The following is a 14172-nucleotide window of genomic DNA, read 5'->3' as shown; positions in this document are numbered from 1 at the left end:
TCCAAAATTAAACAAGGTTAATGCATTGAATTCTATTTTTATTTACATATATATATTATGAAAATATGTGTCGCGTTTTGTTTTATTAAAAAATCCTAGTTGTACTCTATGGGATTGTCTTAATAAGAATTGACATGACATGCTTCAAGACAGGGGAACAAATTCATTACACATACTTGAATTAATATTTTCAAAGCAAGCAAATTAATAAAGAAAAATAATACAAATGTACTATTATTTGAAATCTATAAATAAATTAGGGAAATGTAAATTATTATGTTGAAGATATATAAATCTTATATAAAGAGAATGTCAAATTGCAGTTTGATAATGTCTTAATAAGATGAAACGCGTCACATGTTTTCATTATAAATATGTAAATAAAAGTAGAATTTAATCCATCAACCTTGTTAGGTTATATTACCCAATAATTCATATTTGTGTAGCGCCACTGTCCATCGAAAACAATAACTAGATATCGGTTGTAACAGATCACGCTTTAACGTCACAACATAAAAAAACGAGATACAACATTCAAACGTAGCGGAGAGAATCACTCGTGGCCGTTGAGCTTGGCGTGGTTGGTGGGGCCGTTGCTCAGGGCGGCCGTCGGCCGGAGTGTCTTCTGGAGGACGTGAGCGTCCGCCGGCTCGATGCGCTTGTAGTAGTGCTTTTTGGTTTCCACTATTTCAAAACCAAACTTTGTATAAAAATCTATCGCGCCTTCGTTATTGACCTGCACATGCCTGGAGACAGAGGAACAAATTCATTACACATATTTAAAGTCGTATTTTGAAAGCAAATTAATTAAATAACAAAAATAAGACAAATTCACATTGTGAATAGTGCTATGGTGGTGAAGGGTAGTATTGTTTGCATGCTGTTGTAGTGAGTGTCCTGACGAAGAGACGGGTACGTCTCGAAACCGGTAGACATAAAAATCTTGGTGAGTGGTTATATACTAATACATATTACTAACGTTTTGTGAAAAAATATAAACGTGAAAATGACTAACCACAAAATAAATGCTTTAAACATTAATAATATTGAGAACACAAATTCACTGTTTTTATTGAAATATTAGATCCGGTACTCTCCTGAGTGGTAATACACTACTATTATACTAAAACATAGATTTGTGCAATAGTATTGATTTTACGTTTAATTATTATATTCTTCTAACCCTTATCCGCACCCAATGGTGCATAGGGCACTGCATCATATAAATGCAGGGTTATCTTGATCGTAAACACGTGAAGGAAAGGTGATCAGCCCTCCGCTTCAGGTACCAGTCCGGGGTAAGAGTGAAAGAATCACTCATATTTATTCAACCCCGCCCTGGGAATCGAACCCAAGACCTCCAGTATGGTAGCTGAGCAGGCTGACCATTACACTACGGAGGTAAATAAATATAAATTAGGGAAATGTAAATTGATGATAATTATATTAAAGATATTTAAATCTTATATAAAGTGAATGTCAGATCCGGTATTCTCCTGCGTGATACACTATTATACAAAAAAATCTATTTGTGCAATAGTATTTACTATGCATTTATTTATTATGTACTGAGAAAACCTTTGGGAAGGTTTAACCAACAATTAATTAGTAATACAGAAACACTACTACGTACTACGAGTTAAAAGGAAAACAATACAAGTATCGCTCAATCCTTTCAACAACGTCATATATCGAAAATCGCCGGTTGTGCATGTTTTCGGAATGCCTAGAAAATGTACTATATCCCAGCAAAGCAGCATATTTTTAACTAAATATTTACCCGCTACAGGGCAGAAAATGTTGTTTTTGCATTTTGAATATAAGGTATTGTTTAATTATTTTTTAAAAATACTAAATATTTTTCAAATGGAGACTAAACACTCAGGTTTTCCCTAAAAAGATCTGTTGCACAGTAAATTAGATATTTATTTTCAATACATTTTATTATATTTTAAAACTTTAAAAACGTCTCCTGCAGTTTTTTGATATTTGATGTTGTTGAAAGGAGTGAGCGATATATGTTTAACGCTACATACAAGTTGTACCTGACACAGAGCATGGAATATATAAAATGAGGAAATCAACATTACCACACAACTGGGTTTGGGTAATAATGTAGTAAGGAGAGAAGAAAAGGAAATAAGATAAGATTCACACTGACTACTCACAGAAAGATACTGTCAAAATTTCCATCCTGCTTGACATATTTTAGGACGTGCTCTACCATTAGTGTCCCGATTCCCAGTCTTCTGTACGGATACAGGCATCCTAGTGTCATAATATATAATCTACGGGAGTTTTCAGACGTATCTATCCGACAGCAAACGGCACCCACAACTATGTCATTATAATAAGCCAGTTTAGCTAATTCGCCAGCCTCCAAAACATCTTTGTAAAATTTGTCGTTATATGATACCGGAAAAACTACTGTGTTTAATTTCTTCAGCTGTTTAATATTATGTGGCGTGACATCGCCTAACTCCGTTTTAGATCTTAAATACAAAGTAATACACATATTAAAAAATAAGATAATTTCGAGAAATAAGGTTATGGAGATAGTGACATTTCGTTTCGATAGGGCTATATATTGATGTGCTAGCGTAATCTTTGGTTTACCTTGTCATTTTATTCAGATTTACTTATTGTAATGCAGGTAATATATTTTACCCGGGAAGCCTTTGGCAAATTTGTAAAATCACATTCAATAACTTAAACTACGGCATGTCCCTCGAAATTATTGGCGACCATGAATCCAGTGTTTACACCTAAATATTTGAGATTGCCTACATTAAGTTGGCAAAAGTAAAATTATCTTTAAACATTTAGTAAAAGGTAACTTTACATTGCGCGTGCTACGACTTTTCTAATGTATTTTTGACGTTCTTTTTTACTTAGTGGATCTACACGCACTTGACAGTTTGATTATGAAATTCGATTGCCAGTATACAATATTTTCCCCTAAAAAAGTACTTGCTTAATCAAAGAATCGATTTTTTTTAAAATATATTTTATTGATTTTCGTCAATATATTCATCGTGTTAAAAAAATTTAACTAATATTACGCTAGTAAATGGAAACTGAACAGCTTTTTAACATTACCACACTAAAAAGAAACAATAAATTTTGTTGTAGGTAACTACTAAACAGTAAATTTTTAAAATTAGATTAAAAACATAAGAACTAATTTTTAAATATAAATGGTGTTGCGTGACGGTTACAAAAGTGGAAATTAAGAATTAAGCACGAAATATTACATTTCATACTATTTAACATGCTTACAGTGAAAAGAAACGTCACTAAAAATGGATACAAATTCCTAAGAATTCCTCAGCTAAAATTGTATGCATCAGGTGTCAACCCCCAAATCGACGAAAATGTGAAAGTGCCGACCGGCTATCCACGGATTGATAAGAATTTAAACAGAGATGATCCAATATCATCCAATCCATTCAGCCATATTGAGCAATCTATGGGAGTATCACCAATTTTCGATGGTAGTTTAAAGGGGATATCTGAATCCATGAAAGGGACTGCAAAGGATTCCAGTAATATGATGACTCAGGCACTTTCATTTGAAGATGTTCCCGGACCTCCTGCTGCGCGATACATTGCCAACATGTGGAAGTATATTCCGGCAGCTGGTACGCAGATCACAAGAAGTATTATGATTAATGTTTTAAGTTCTGGTACTTAACCAAAATTAATATAATAAACATTAATTACTAATAAGTCCAATAAATCCAATAAGGGTAGCTTAAAAAGTTTAGATAGGGTTTAAGTTAAGTTTAGGATACACCCCATTTTCCTTTTATTTTTATAATTAAAATTGTTGCAGATTTCATTTAAAAAAAAAAATATTACTAAAAAAATCCCTTTTTGACTGAACTTATAATCACAAAAAATTTAAACATACATTATAGCCTTTCAATGAGATGCAAATAATTTTAAATTGCTGTTTGACAATATCATTAGACCCTCCCTTTTCTAATTATTACTACTTTAAGACATAGGATAATCAATCTTTATCGTACCTACCTTCCAACTATGCCATAAAATTTTATTTTTAAAATGAAGATGTTTCAAGAGAGGAAATTCCATTCAGATTCTACTACACATATATTTTTAATTGATATAAAAGTGGCTACATATAGTTATATCTTTGTATTTCCCATCTTTGAATAAAGAACACTTATCTGTAAACATTTTATCCCGGAAGTAAGAAATCGTCAGCTATTTAAAAAATATTTTTTTCAGGTTCCTTCTTTAAATTAAATGAACGCATGAAGCTTGTATCCTTTTTATTTGACAAATATGGTCCTGTGGTTCGGATAGTGGGTCCCTTTGGTGGGGATATTGTGTTACTAAACCGACCAGATCATATGCAAAGCATATTCAACCAAGAGGGTCCCCAGCCAGTTAGATCAGCTTTCGATTCTTTAGAATTTTACCGAACAAAGCACAGGAAATTTGACTTTCCAGGGTTATATTCTGTGTAAGAAAATGAAAATTTATAATCATTGTTTATTTTTATTTGGTCACTATCATAATATGCATTTAAAGAAAGTAAATTGATATTTATGGTATGGACATGTGGAGCGAATGGATAACGAGAGAATGACTAAAAATATATGTGGCGAATGTGAGTGGGAGAACAGAATGAAATAAATAAGAACCTAAAATCTGGTGGTGTCAAAAGTCTGCATAATCGGAGGGCATATATGACTATCTAGTCATATATGCCTAGATGCATATATGCCTAGATGCATATATGACTAGATAGTCATATATGACTAGATGTATGGATGTGAACGAAGCGAGGAGTGTATGTCAGGATAGACTAGTGTGGCGTTCCATCCTCTTTGCCTACACCAAGTAGTTGTAAATATCATATAGTTTACCTGCGTTGTGTAATGGTTAGCATGTTAAGTTACCGTGCTTGAGACCCCAGGATCAATTCCCAGGGGGGTCAAAATAAATATTAGTGACTTTTCACGGTTCTTTATTTTTAATATTACCCTGGACTGGTACCTGAATTACAGGATTGATTACCTTGCCTTTATGTAAGTAACAATCAAGATGTGTTACAGACTGCAGTACCCTATTCACCATTGGATGCAAATAAGAGTTAATAAATAAATTAAGAAATATTATTTGCCACAAAATTAGAAATTATATGTTTGAGGTCACGGGTATGATTTCCGGAAGTATGAAGATGAATAAAACTGTTCCTTTTTAAAATTTGAATACTTATGTTACCCAGATTGGTACCAATACTTCCCTCTTTGTATACTTCCCAATAGTGGGGTGATATACATTTTTGGGTGATATTTTATAACGGCTACTATTATAACTGTGCAGTATCATAAAGATTATTAAAAAAATTGCTGTTTTTAATGACCATTTTTGGAATGCTTTATATATTCTAAAATATTATTTTTATAATCAATAATAAGATGAATTTAAAATCATATTTCAAAGGCGTTAGTTTAATTTTCCAATCTACAAGCAATTTTGCATTGGATTTAAAGGCATCAAGTTATTGATTATTAATCATTCTTTTGATCATTTATCTGCCTACAATAATAAAGCACAGCAGCATATCCACCCAATAATGTTAGTGTGCTTATTTATTTTGATTTGAATTTCATAACACATGATTTAGCAATATGCCATGACTTAATAGGCAAGGTGAAGAATGGAATCAGCAGCGCACTCTGGTGGAAAATTCCCTGAAAAATTCTCTTGCTGTAGTAAAGGAACAGGTAGATAAGTGCTCAGAGGAACTCGTTTCTTCAGTACCCAAAATAAGAAACAGACAAGATGAGGTTGAAAATGGCTTTGAAAAACGACTTTTTAAATGGGGCTTGGAGTGTATGGGTGAGGAATAAAAATATTTTTAATAAAAAATAAACTGTAGTTGCCATATATTTATGCTTTATACTTTATACTTAACTATTTAACTTTATAAATAAAACACAGCTTTGTTGCACATTTTTAAATCATTTTATCTGACTATTTTCGGCAAAACCTTGCCTTCCTCTGGAAATTATATAGATAAACATGTATTTTTTTAAGCATTAACAGACATTGTGGCATAGCCAGGCAGACGCTCGATTTCGAAATTGGCATTACAAGTTTAATTCCCAGCAATTGCACAATAAATTATAATATTTTCTTTTGGTGTAGATGTTTGTGGTGTATTTTTCAATTTTACCTTTCCTTTCCTACCTGCAGACAAGCTTTTAAAATAGAGGCTTTCTACGTTATTTATTTAAAATAAGAAAATCCCAGCTAGACATTTGTCAAAACTATAGCTATATATCAATGATCAAGTTGTCACCGTGCCATATACATTGTGCCTACACGGAATTGTGAATTAGTTACATACATTTATTTCAGGCCATATCCTGTTTAGCGAGCGTATGGGCCTTCTAGAAGGCTATGAAAGTCCTCAAGGAGACGCTTTGTGGCTGGAAGAGGCCCTCATGAAGGTCACACAAGCTCTGGCTTCTTGTGAAACCGGTCTGCAGGTTTGGAAAGCCTTCGAAACTCCAGCATTCAAGAAATTAATTGATAATTGCAATATTTTAGATAGGTAAAAAATCTTTATTATAAACATATTCCATTCCTACTGATTTATTAATTATTCTGTGAATAATAGTGGCGGATTTAGGAGTTGAGAGACCTGAGGCGAAATTTAATTTTAAAGGTTTTCCTCTAAAAATAAGCTTACATCATTTCTGTCAAAATGAATAAGAATAGAATTAATCATTTTTAACAAAATTTTTGCATGGCGTGTTAGAGGAGAAAAATTTGCAAAAAAAGCTTTACATATAATGTTTTTATAAGTTAAGCGGTATTTGAATTTGAATTGAGATCATTTGAGGAATTATCTGATTGAAAAATTTAAAAAGCATTAAGAAAAGGAAGGTTGCAGCTTCATGAAACAAATTATTATATTTCAAAATCTTCATTGAATTATCAAAATCGATTAAACACATGTTTTTTAATTTAATTTTATGTTGAAACCCCCGAATTCTGAGCCACTCGCATCTTGCGCATGATTGATAATCTGCAACTTATGAATAAGAAAAAAAGCAAAATCCTTATTAAAATCAACGGTAAATATAAATAAAAAATATTTTTTGTTTTAGTATTATTGGCCAATACATAAGGCAAACAGAAATAGAGCTGTACAATAGAAAAAATCAGGATAAAAAATTGGTTTACAGTAACCAAGAAATCAGATTATCAGAGAAGAAAATTAAAATCTCAGGTAAAAATTACGCCACTGGTATCATTCAATTTATGTTGTTTTAATAAGATAATTTAGATTGATAACACTGGCCAACAATTCACAACTTTTGTTTTGTAACTGGTATGAAAATACTGATTTTTATGCACTTTGCATACCTGAAAACGAAAGCAAAAAAAATGTAGAACGTCAGATTTTTTGGCAATGGATATTTTTAATTCTAATAATGACCAAAGTTTATCTTATTATTTATGTATGAATATATAAAATCATATAATGCTATCGTATTTAACATTAATAAGTTAATAAATTTCCACTGTTACTCATTTATCAATACTTTTTTTGAATCCCTTAGACCTTAGACTAAAACATGCCTAGATACCAACCGCTATTACGGTTTCAATGTATGGGGTCCATACAAACAATAATATGAAGCTTGTCACCATATAAAGTTGAATAAGAACAATTAACTTAGTCCAAATCAGTCATCGAAAATTCAGTTAAAAAATCATTGTTGGCCAGTGTCATTATGCATGTGTTCTCAATTATCTAGATACCGAACCCAGAGCATTGATCAAGGCCCTCTTACTCAGCGAGAAGATGAAATCTGAGGATATTCTTACATCATTTATGGACATGCTGATCGTTGGGGTCAATTCTGTGAGAACAAATTGATAATAATTTTTTTTTTAAACAAAATAAATGCTTTTACACCCCCTCAGTTATTGACACTCGTAATTGAATATTATTTGATATTCATATATGATTTATTCTCTAGGGACTCTATGTATTAGTAGTTCTTCAAATATATTTACTCCCCTCTCAGATCTGGAGCGCAGGACTGACCGACCACCTTGCCTTCATGCAATCGAGAATCAGGTCAGGTTAACACCGTGTTGATTTGATGCAATGCTCTATGCACCATTTGGGAGCAGATAGGCGTTAAAATAGAAAATTTTAAGTTCATTTTTATTCTGTAGATATACTGCCTATATTAGCAATGACATTAATGAAATTAATCAAAATTTTCACTTTTACACTGACCAATATTGAAAATGGGTTATTATTTTATTGAGTAAAATAAAAATAAAAAATTCAATAAATACATTGTATACTTATATAAAATTCATGAAAATATAAACTGAACTGGTGACATATCTGAGAAAAACGTTTTTCAAATTTTTGTCTTGTTTTAATTTTTTTTATTTAAAAATAATAAATAACGGTTTGAAATGAACTGATCATTAAAATTAATGCGGCGTCTGTCTACGCATAACTATACGCAGACATGCACCATAGTGCAGTTAGGTAGATGCTTGACTGCGAAATAGGAATTGCGGATCTGATTTCTACCAATTAGAAATTTAATACAAGAAATGTTTATTTTCAATTGGTCTGGGTGTTTGTGTTGTATTTTTCATCAATCTTCTCTATCCTACCTGCAGGGAAGCCTCTAAGAAAGGGGCTTTGCGGGTTATTTTTTATTTAAAAAAAATACAATGATATGATGATGAATGGCTTGGTTTTAAATTGATATTAAATGAACCAATCTACTCAAGTGTCAATAACTGGGTCTTTACCCTGCTTTTTAACCATTCAAAATTAATATTTTTAGTCAACAAGTGCAATGAGCTTTATATTGTACCACTTGGCAAGAAGTCAACGTGCGCAGAAAAAGTTGTACGAAGAACTTAATTCTAATTTACCAAGCGAGGAAGACGACGTTGCTTATGACGAAAAAAACAAGTTGCCTTATTTAAAGTCGGCCCTCAATCCGAATGTGGAAGGTCTTACTTATGACGAAATAAACAAGCTGCCATACTTAAAGGCCTGCATCAAGGAAAGTCTCAGGTAAAAAGTAATAAACGCACTAAAGGGGCACCAACATTAGAGGGAGTATGGCATACCAGAGAATAATTACCTTTTTTCTTAGATTGGTGCCTCCGTTTCCCGTATTGACCAGAATATTGCCAAAGAATGTAATAGTGGATCATTACAGGTAAGAAAAATTGTTCTAAAACGATTATTCTCTTTCTAACCCTTATCCGCACCCAATGGTGCATAGGGCACTGCATCATATAGAAGCAGTGTTATCTGGATCATTAAATACACGAAGGAAAGGTGATCAGCCTTCCGCTTTTGGTACCAGTCCAGGGTCATATTAAATAAATATTAGACTGAAAAATCACTAATATTTATTTTGACCCTCTTGGGAATCGAACCCGGGACCTACAGCATGGTAGCCTAGCGCACTAACCACTACACTATGGAGGTGAACAAACCTCAAAACAAAATCGAAAACGATTATACAGATATATTACTCTTTGTGTACCTTCATAAACTGTGTATTATTTTATACATTTTCAATGTGTAATCGCATTCAGGGAATCTTTTATTTTGCAGAGACCCATTGAGCTACCTGATGTGGCTTGTCAGTGTAGTTCTTTTTTTAAAAATGCTTTTTGCTATTTTTATTTAATGTATAAAATACAACAGAATGTATACACACAAGATTTTTTTTTTTACAATTCATAAATTAATTTTTCATTCATTATTAACCCATTCCTTTATTTTGCCCCTGCTCCTTGATCTTTTCTCCGCCGGCAATAAATTTTTAGGCCATATTCAATAAGGGGGCCTCGGACCCCAAAATAATAATAAAAATTACCGTATATATATATCGCAATCGTACAGGAAAGTGACCAACTAACAAAACGTAAAATGTTAAGGAGGGCCATTCAAATCACTTTTGCTTGGAAAGAAAATAAACATCAATGCAGTTAGTCATTTTTACCAAGTCAATATGTTATACTTCCAAGTTTAAAATCCTTTGGGATTTTTTCAGGGCAATATTAAGCTAGTAAGATATCAAACAGTCAATGATCACGTTTTTGTAAAAAAATGCACTTGGTCACTTTCTCCTGTATGACTACGAAATATGACAATGTATACACACAAGAATTTTTTTATTTTTAATTCTTAGTAAATTAATTTTTCATTCATTATTAACCCTTTCCTTTATTTTACCCCTACTCCTCGGGCTTTCCTGCCTTTTAAGCCATATTAAATAAGGGGGCGTCAGACACCAAAATAATAATAAAAATTACTTTATATATATATATATATATATATATTTTTTTTTTTCTATTTAGTTAATTTAAATATTGTATCGGTTGTATCATGAAGCTGCATCTAAGTTTTGTGGCTTTTTATTTACTAATAATTTATATTTGCTTACAAATTTTTAATAATTTTGTATTGATCAGATAAAAAATTATTTCAATGTGTAATAAATAAACTTTGTTTATTTCCTATATTATACTTTTTGATTTCATCAAGAATCCCCCACGGAACAACAATGGTGATGGCAATGCAAGTGTCGGGATTAAAGGAGGAGAATTTCGATGATTCTAAGCGCTTCTATCCCGAGCGATGGCAAAACCCCGACGTGAAGGAGTTACATCCTTTGGCTACACTACCGTTTGGCTACGGTTCTAGAAAGTGTATAGGACAGGGGCTAGCCGAGATCATGCTCTCCACACTAACTGCTAAGGTCCAGTTTAACATTTTAATTTTTATATCTTATTGCGCAAGGATATCTGAAATCAGTGTCCGCTGACAACAGATAAGGAGAACTTTCTAAATAGCTTAACACGGGCAGGAATCCAACTCCCCACCCAAGTGTGCACCCTTCTTTCTGAACCTAATTCTAGAATTGTGGGCATAATTTATAAAATGATAAAGCTAAACGCATTTAAACTATGAAATTTTGTATTAATTGTTATTATTATTTTCTATTATTTTTTTGTTTGTAAATAAAAATAATACTTGACACTGGTGGAAACATCCTTTCACTGGGTGACTGCCAAATAAATAATAAAAAAAAATATATATATATATATACTCATATATGTATATATATATATATGTATTTTCATATAAAATTGCTAGAATTTTAAAGTTTTACTATTGGGATAATAGTGCCAAAAGAGGTCTTCCCACTTATACTGTAACAAAACATTAGATAATTAAATCTCTGAAAAGTAACTGCCTACCTAGGATTCAAACTAGGGACCTTTGATGCCGCATCTGCTGCTATACAAATTGAGCAAACCAATGTTACCTTGGTTATTAAATTAATCATACCTTATCGAATGTAATAGTACATTATTGTATTTTTTGGTCCATACTATGTTGATTTTTTATTTGATTGGAATGTATTAAATCAATTTAAAATACTCATGTAATCTTTCACTGCGTATAAATAAATAATCCTTGATTTGTTTACTTCATTTTTAAATAATTTTCTATTTATTTCCCAACGAGGATTTGAAAATGAGAAATAAAACGGGTTTCTTTTGTAGAAATCTTTTCAATCGTTTTTATTATTTTTTTAGATTATCAAGAAATATAAAGTTGAGTACAATTATGGAGATGTAACACCAGTCACCAAACTAATAACAATGCCGGATACCCCATTGCGTTTTAGGTTTGTAGACAGAGATGAAAAATAAAACTATTTTGAATATTTTATCCATTTGGTATAAGCCATCTAATGAAAGTTCGTAAACTGCAATTTAAATTGGAAAAGTCTTGTCAATAGAGTTGCAGAAAGATGACTACATGATATTATTATTAGAAATGAATTAATTGCACTTATTTGTCATATTTTAGACATAATTCTTAATTTCTGATAAATACATAATCTATTAATAAAAATAAAATACTTTGAAACATATACATCAATTTTATTATACCACATTTAACTGAATACTGTACAAATGCCTAAAAATTAACTTATGAAGTTATACTTAAAAAAAATAATAATTATGTGTTTTGTGCATGCCGCTGCCGGTGTTCTCCACCGCACCTCCAGCATCCCTCCTTATTTTTCCAGTGAGCTGCGGAGTGTGCGTAGCTCATGCACTTTTGGTACGAGATAACTGCCATGTACTCCGAGAGCCAGACTCTCTCGAACCCCACGTTCACCCTTTTTAGTTCCATTAGTGTGGACCATAATTCCGGCTCTACCGAAATTAGGGCGTATTTCTTGTTGTTGTCTTTTTTCTAAGACAGCGTAAATAGCACCGTTGCTTTTGGAGCAGATGCCTCTCCGTTGTTTAAGGTGCTGTTTTGATTAAATAGAGGGTTGATTATTTGCTCTTTGGACAGACTGGCGTCTATCCCCTTAAGGATGGCTTTGGGTCTGATCTTAGTCCCAATTTGAGCCTTCAAGCTATCGCTTTTAGCTATTTCATCTTTTAACTTTTTGCACTGTTTCTCGTCATCGCATTGGATGACGATTTTGTTGTTATTTGCTCTTTTTAGGGATTGTATGCCTATCCCCAAGGCAGCCACGTTGATCGTGCTTTTGATCGTTTTTTCCAGTGTTTCACTGGCAGTTGCTGAGTTTTTGCCTTGAACTACGACCGTGTGGCGCGTAGTTTGTTTGGTGACCGGTTGGTACTTTTGTATAACCACTGTTGAGGCGGCGTTTACGGAGCCAACCCTCGCGTAGCTCGCTCGTGGAGCGGAGACGGAGGGAGCATCCTTTTGGGCTGTTGAGGAGATTCGGGCGGCCAGTCTCGCGCTGTGCCTTATCTCCTGTTCCAGTGCCTTCTCATGGAAGGTCAGTTTTGTGGCTAGGATTTCTGATCTGTGTTCAGCTTCCTGGGAAGCATTGGCAATTATGATGTCGTTCAGACATTCCATAATGTCGGCCTTAATTGCGGTTTTAATATTGCCGCAATGGCCTAGTGCATTAAGAGCCTGTTCGGCTCTGCTTTTGATGAGCTTTGTTGTGCTCGAAAGCAGTTGTTGGAACATTTGGGTAATCAGTTTTACCATCTTTAGAGGTAGATGGTGTTGGAACTTGGGGCGTTGGGGTATCGGGAGGGTCAGGTTTCTTCTTTTTCGGGCCCATGTCGCCTCAGATTAAAGGGTTTTTTTGGAAAAGATGATTTAGATGGATTGACTTTGTGCAGATGGCTCTGTCGTCGCTTGTGTTTCGACCGGTGACTGATTATTTGCTTCTCAGAGTTTGCTGATTCGATTGGCCTGGCTTATATGCCGAACGAAGTGGCTGGCGGCGTTACGGCGGCAGCGTTCGTTTGTCGTGGCCTTGAACTGGTTTTTGATGAATCGAAATACGAAAGAATCTACAATTTATTTATACAATTATATTAAATACAATATTACAAATATTGAAAGAATTTATTTTAATCTACTATGAATGAATAAATTTATTTATTTCGCGGGAAAGAATTAGGATTTTCGGCGCAAATTTAAAATCAAATTTTGCGCAATATCAATATTAATCTGCTGCTACGGATGAATGAATTTTTAAAATTTATTTCGAAAGAATTACGAAAGCGAATTAAGGAATTTACGATATTTGCGCAAGTCTCAGTCAGTCTTTTGGCTTGGCGCTGTACAGCTGCCGGCCAAAGCTGCTCCATAAGTTTACATTGATTACCCCGAATATTTGCATCTCAAGTCTGTAATTTTTTGCACATATAGAAATATAGTGATTGGCGATAAATTGAAATAGTTAAAAGTGAAAAAAAATATAAAGTTTGTCTGCTATTTGAGAAAAATGCATCAATAATTCTATACAGTAATGCGACTCAAGTTAGCTTGTTCCGTGATGCGAGCATTTCTCGGAAATGGACCGTTTTCGAGAGCAGTTGCTCTCGAAAAAACGCGTGTTAAATGCATTCCTACGACCTTGTCAATAGTGTATACAATAGAAAATACCAATCCAAAAACATGTGCCTACTTTAACTTCTATTAGTGCCATTTATTATCAAAGCTTCATGAAAAATATCCTTACAGTAAAAAATACATAAAATTATTAAACTTTGTGGAATACTGGAGCAATTTTAAACACCCAAAACACGCCAGCTCTCGTCTACTAC

At 33.2% G+C, this 14172-nt stretch overlaps 2 protein-coding genes across 5 annotated transcripts; one reads left to right on the top strand and one right to left on the bottom strand.

Moving 5' to 3' along the window:
* Positions 1 to 12: 12 nt before the first annotated feature.
* LOC148298366 (putative N-acetyltransferase san) lies at positions 13 to 2775 on the bottom strand. Of its 2 annotated transcripts, XM_088276929.1 has the most exons (3): positions 2617 to 2775; positions 2169 to 2492; positions 15 to 746 (listed from the first exon to the last, which is right to left on the bottom strand). In XM_088276929.1, the coding sequence occupies exons 1-3, from the start codon at positions 2622 to 2624 to the stop codon at positions 554 to 556; spliced, it is 525 nt and encodes a 174-aa protein (XP_088133055.1). In that variant the 5' UTR covers positions 2625 to 2775; the 3' UTR covers positions 15 to 553. The 2 variants fall into 2 exon arrangements, with proteins under 2 accessions (XP_088133054.1, XP_088133055.1); XM_088276928.1 differs by lacking the exon at positions 2617 to 2775 and having other exon boundaries at positions 13 to 746; positions 2169 to 2515.
* Positions 2776 to 3192: 417 nt separating this feature from the next.
* Positions 3193 to 11993, top strand: LOC148298365 (putative cytochrome P450 301a1, mitochondrial). Of its 3 annotated transcripts, none has more exons than XM_088276933.1 (10): positions 3193 to 3641; positions 4255 to 4492; positions 5684 to 5877; positions 6400 to 6595; positions 7155 to 7276; positions 7809 to 7915; positions 8871 to 9106; positions 9189 to 9254; positions 10595 to 10808; positions 11653 to 11993. In XM_088276933.1, the coding sequence occupies exons 1-10, from the start codon at positions 3272 to 3274 to the stop codon at positions 11767 to 11769; spliced, it is 1860 nt and encodes a 619-aa protein (XP_088133059.1). In that variant the 5' UTR covers positions 3193 to 3271; the 3' UTR covers positions 11770 to 11993. The 3 variants fall into 3 exon arrangements, with proteins under 3 accessions (XP_088133059.1, XP_088133058.1, XP_088133057.1); XM_088276932.1 differs by having other exon boundaries at positions 3193 to 3659; XM_088276931.1 differs by having other exon boundaries at positions 3193 to 3686.
* The last annotated feature ends 2179 nt before the right edge of the window (positions 11994 to 14172 follow it).

This window comes from Brachycentrus maculatus, unplaced genomic scaffold (assembly GCF_059751285.1).
Source record: "Brachycentrus maculatus isolate JH-2025_06_01 unplaced genomic scaffold, ASM5975128v1 h1tg002134l, whole genome shotgun sequence".
NCBI lineage: Eukaryota > Metazoa > Arthropoda > Insecta > Trichoptera > Brachycentridae > Brachycentrus > Brachycentrus maculatus.
Note: the sequence above shows the minus strand (reverse complement) of the source record. Positions and strands in the feature narration are given on the sequence as shown.

Excerpts from the sequence above, each read along its gene's own strand:
- LOC148298366 (XM_088276928.1), bottom strand. The coding sequence starts at position 2,515 with ATGTGTATTACTTTGTATTTAAGATCTAAAACGGAGTTAGGCGATGTC. Across the intron at positions 747-2,168 it reads AATTTTGACAGTATCTTTCT|GCATGTGCAGGTCAATAACG; the intron begins GTGAGTAGTCAG and ends CTCTGTCTCCAG.
- LOC148298365 (XM_088276931.1), top strand. The coding sequence starts at position 3,272 with ATGCTTACAGTGAAAAGAAACGTCACTAAAAATGGATACAAATTCCTA. Across the intron at positions 7,277-7,808 it reads GAAGAAAATTAAAATCTCAG|ATACCGAACCCAGAGCATTG; the intron begins GTAAAAATTACG and ends TCAATTATCTAG. Across the intron at positions 9,107-9,188 it reads TGCATCAAGGAAAGTCTCAG|ATTGGTGCCTCCGTTTCCCG; the intron begins GTAAAAAGTAAT and ends CTTTTTTCTTAG.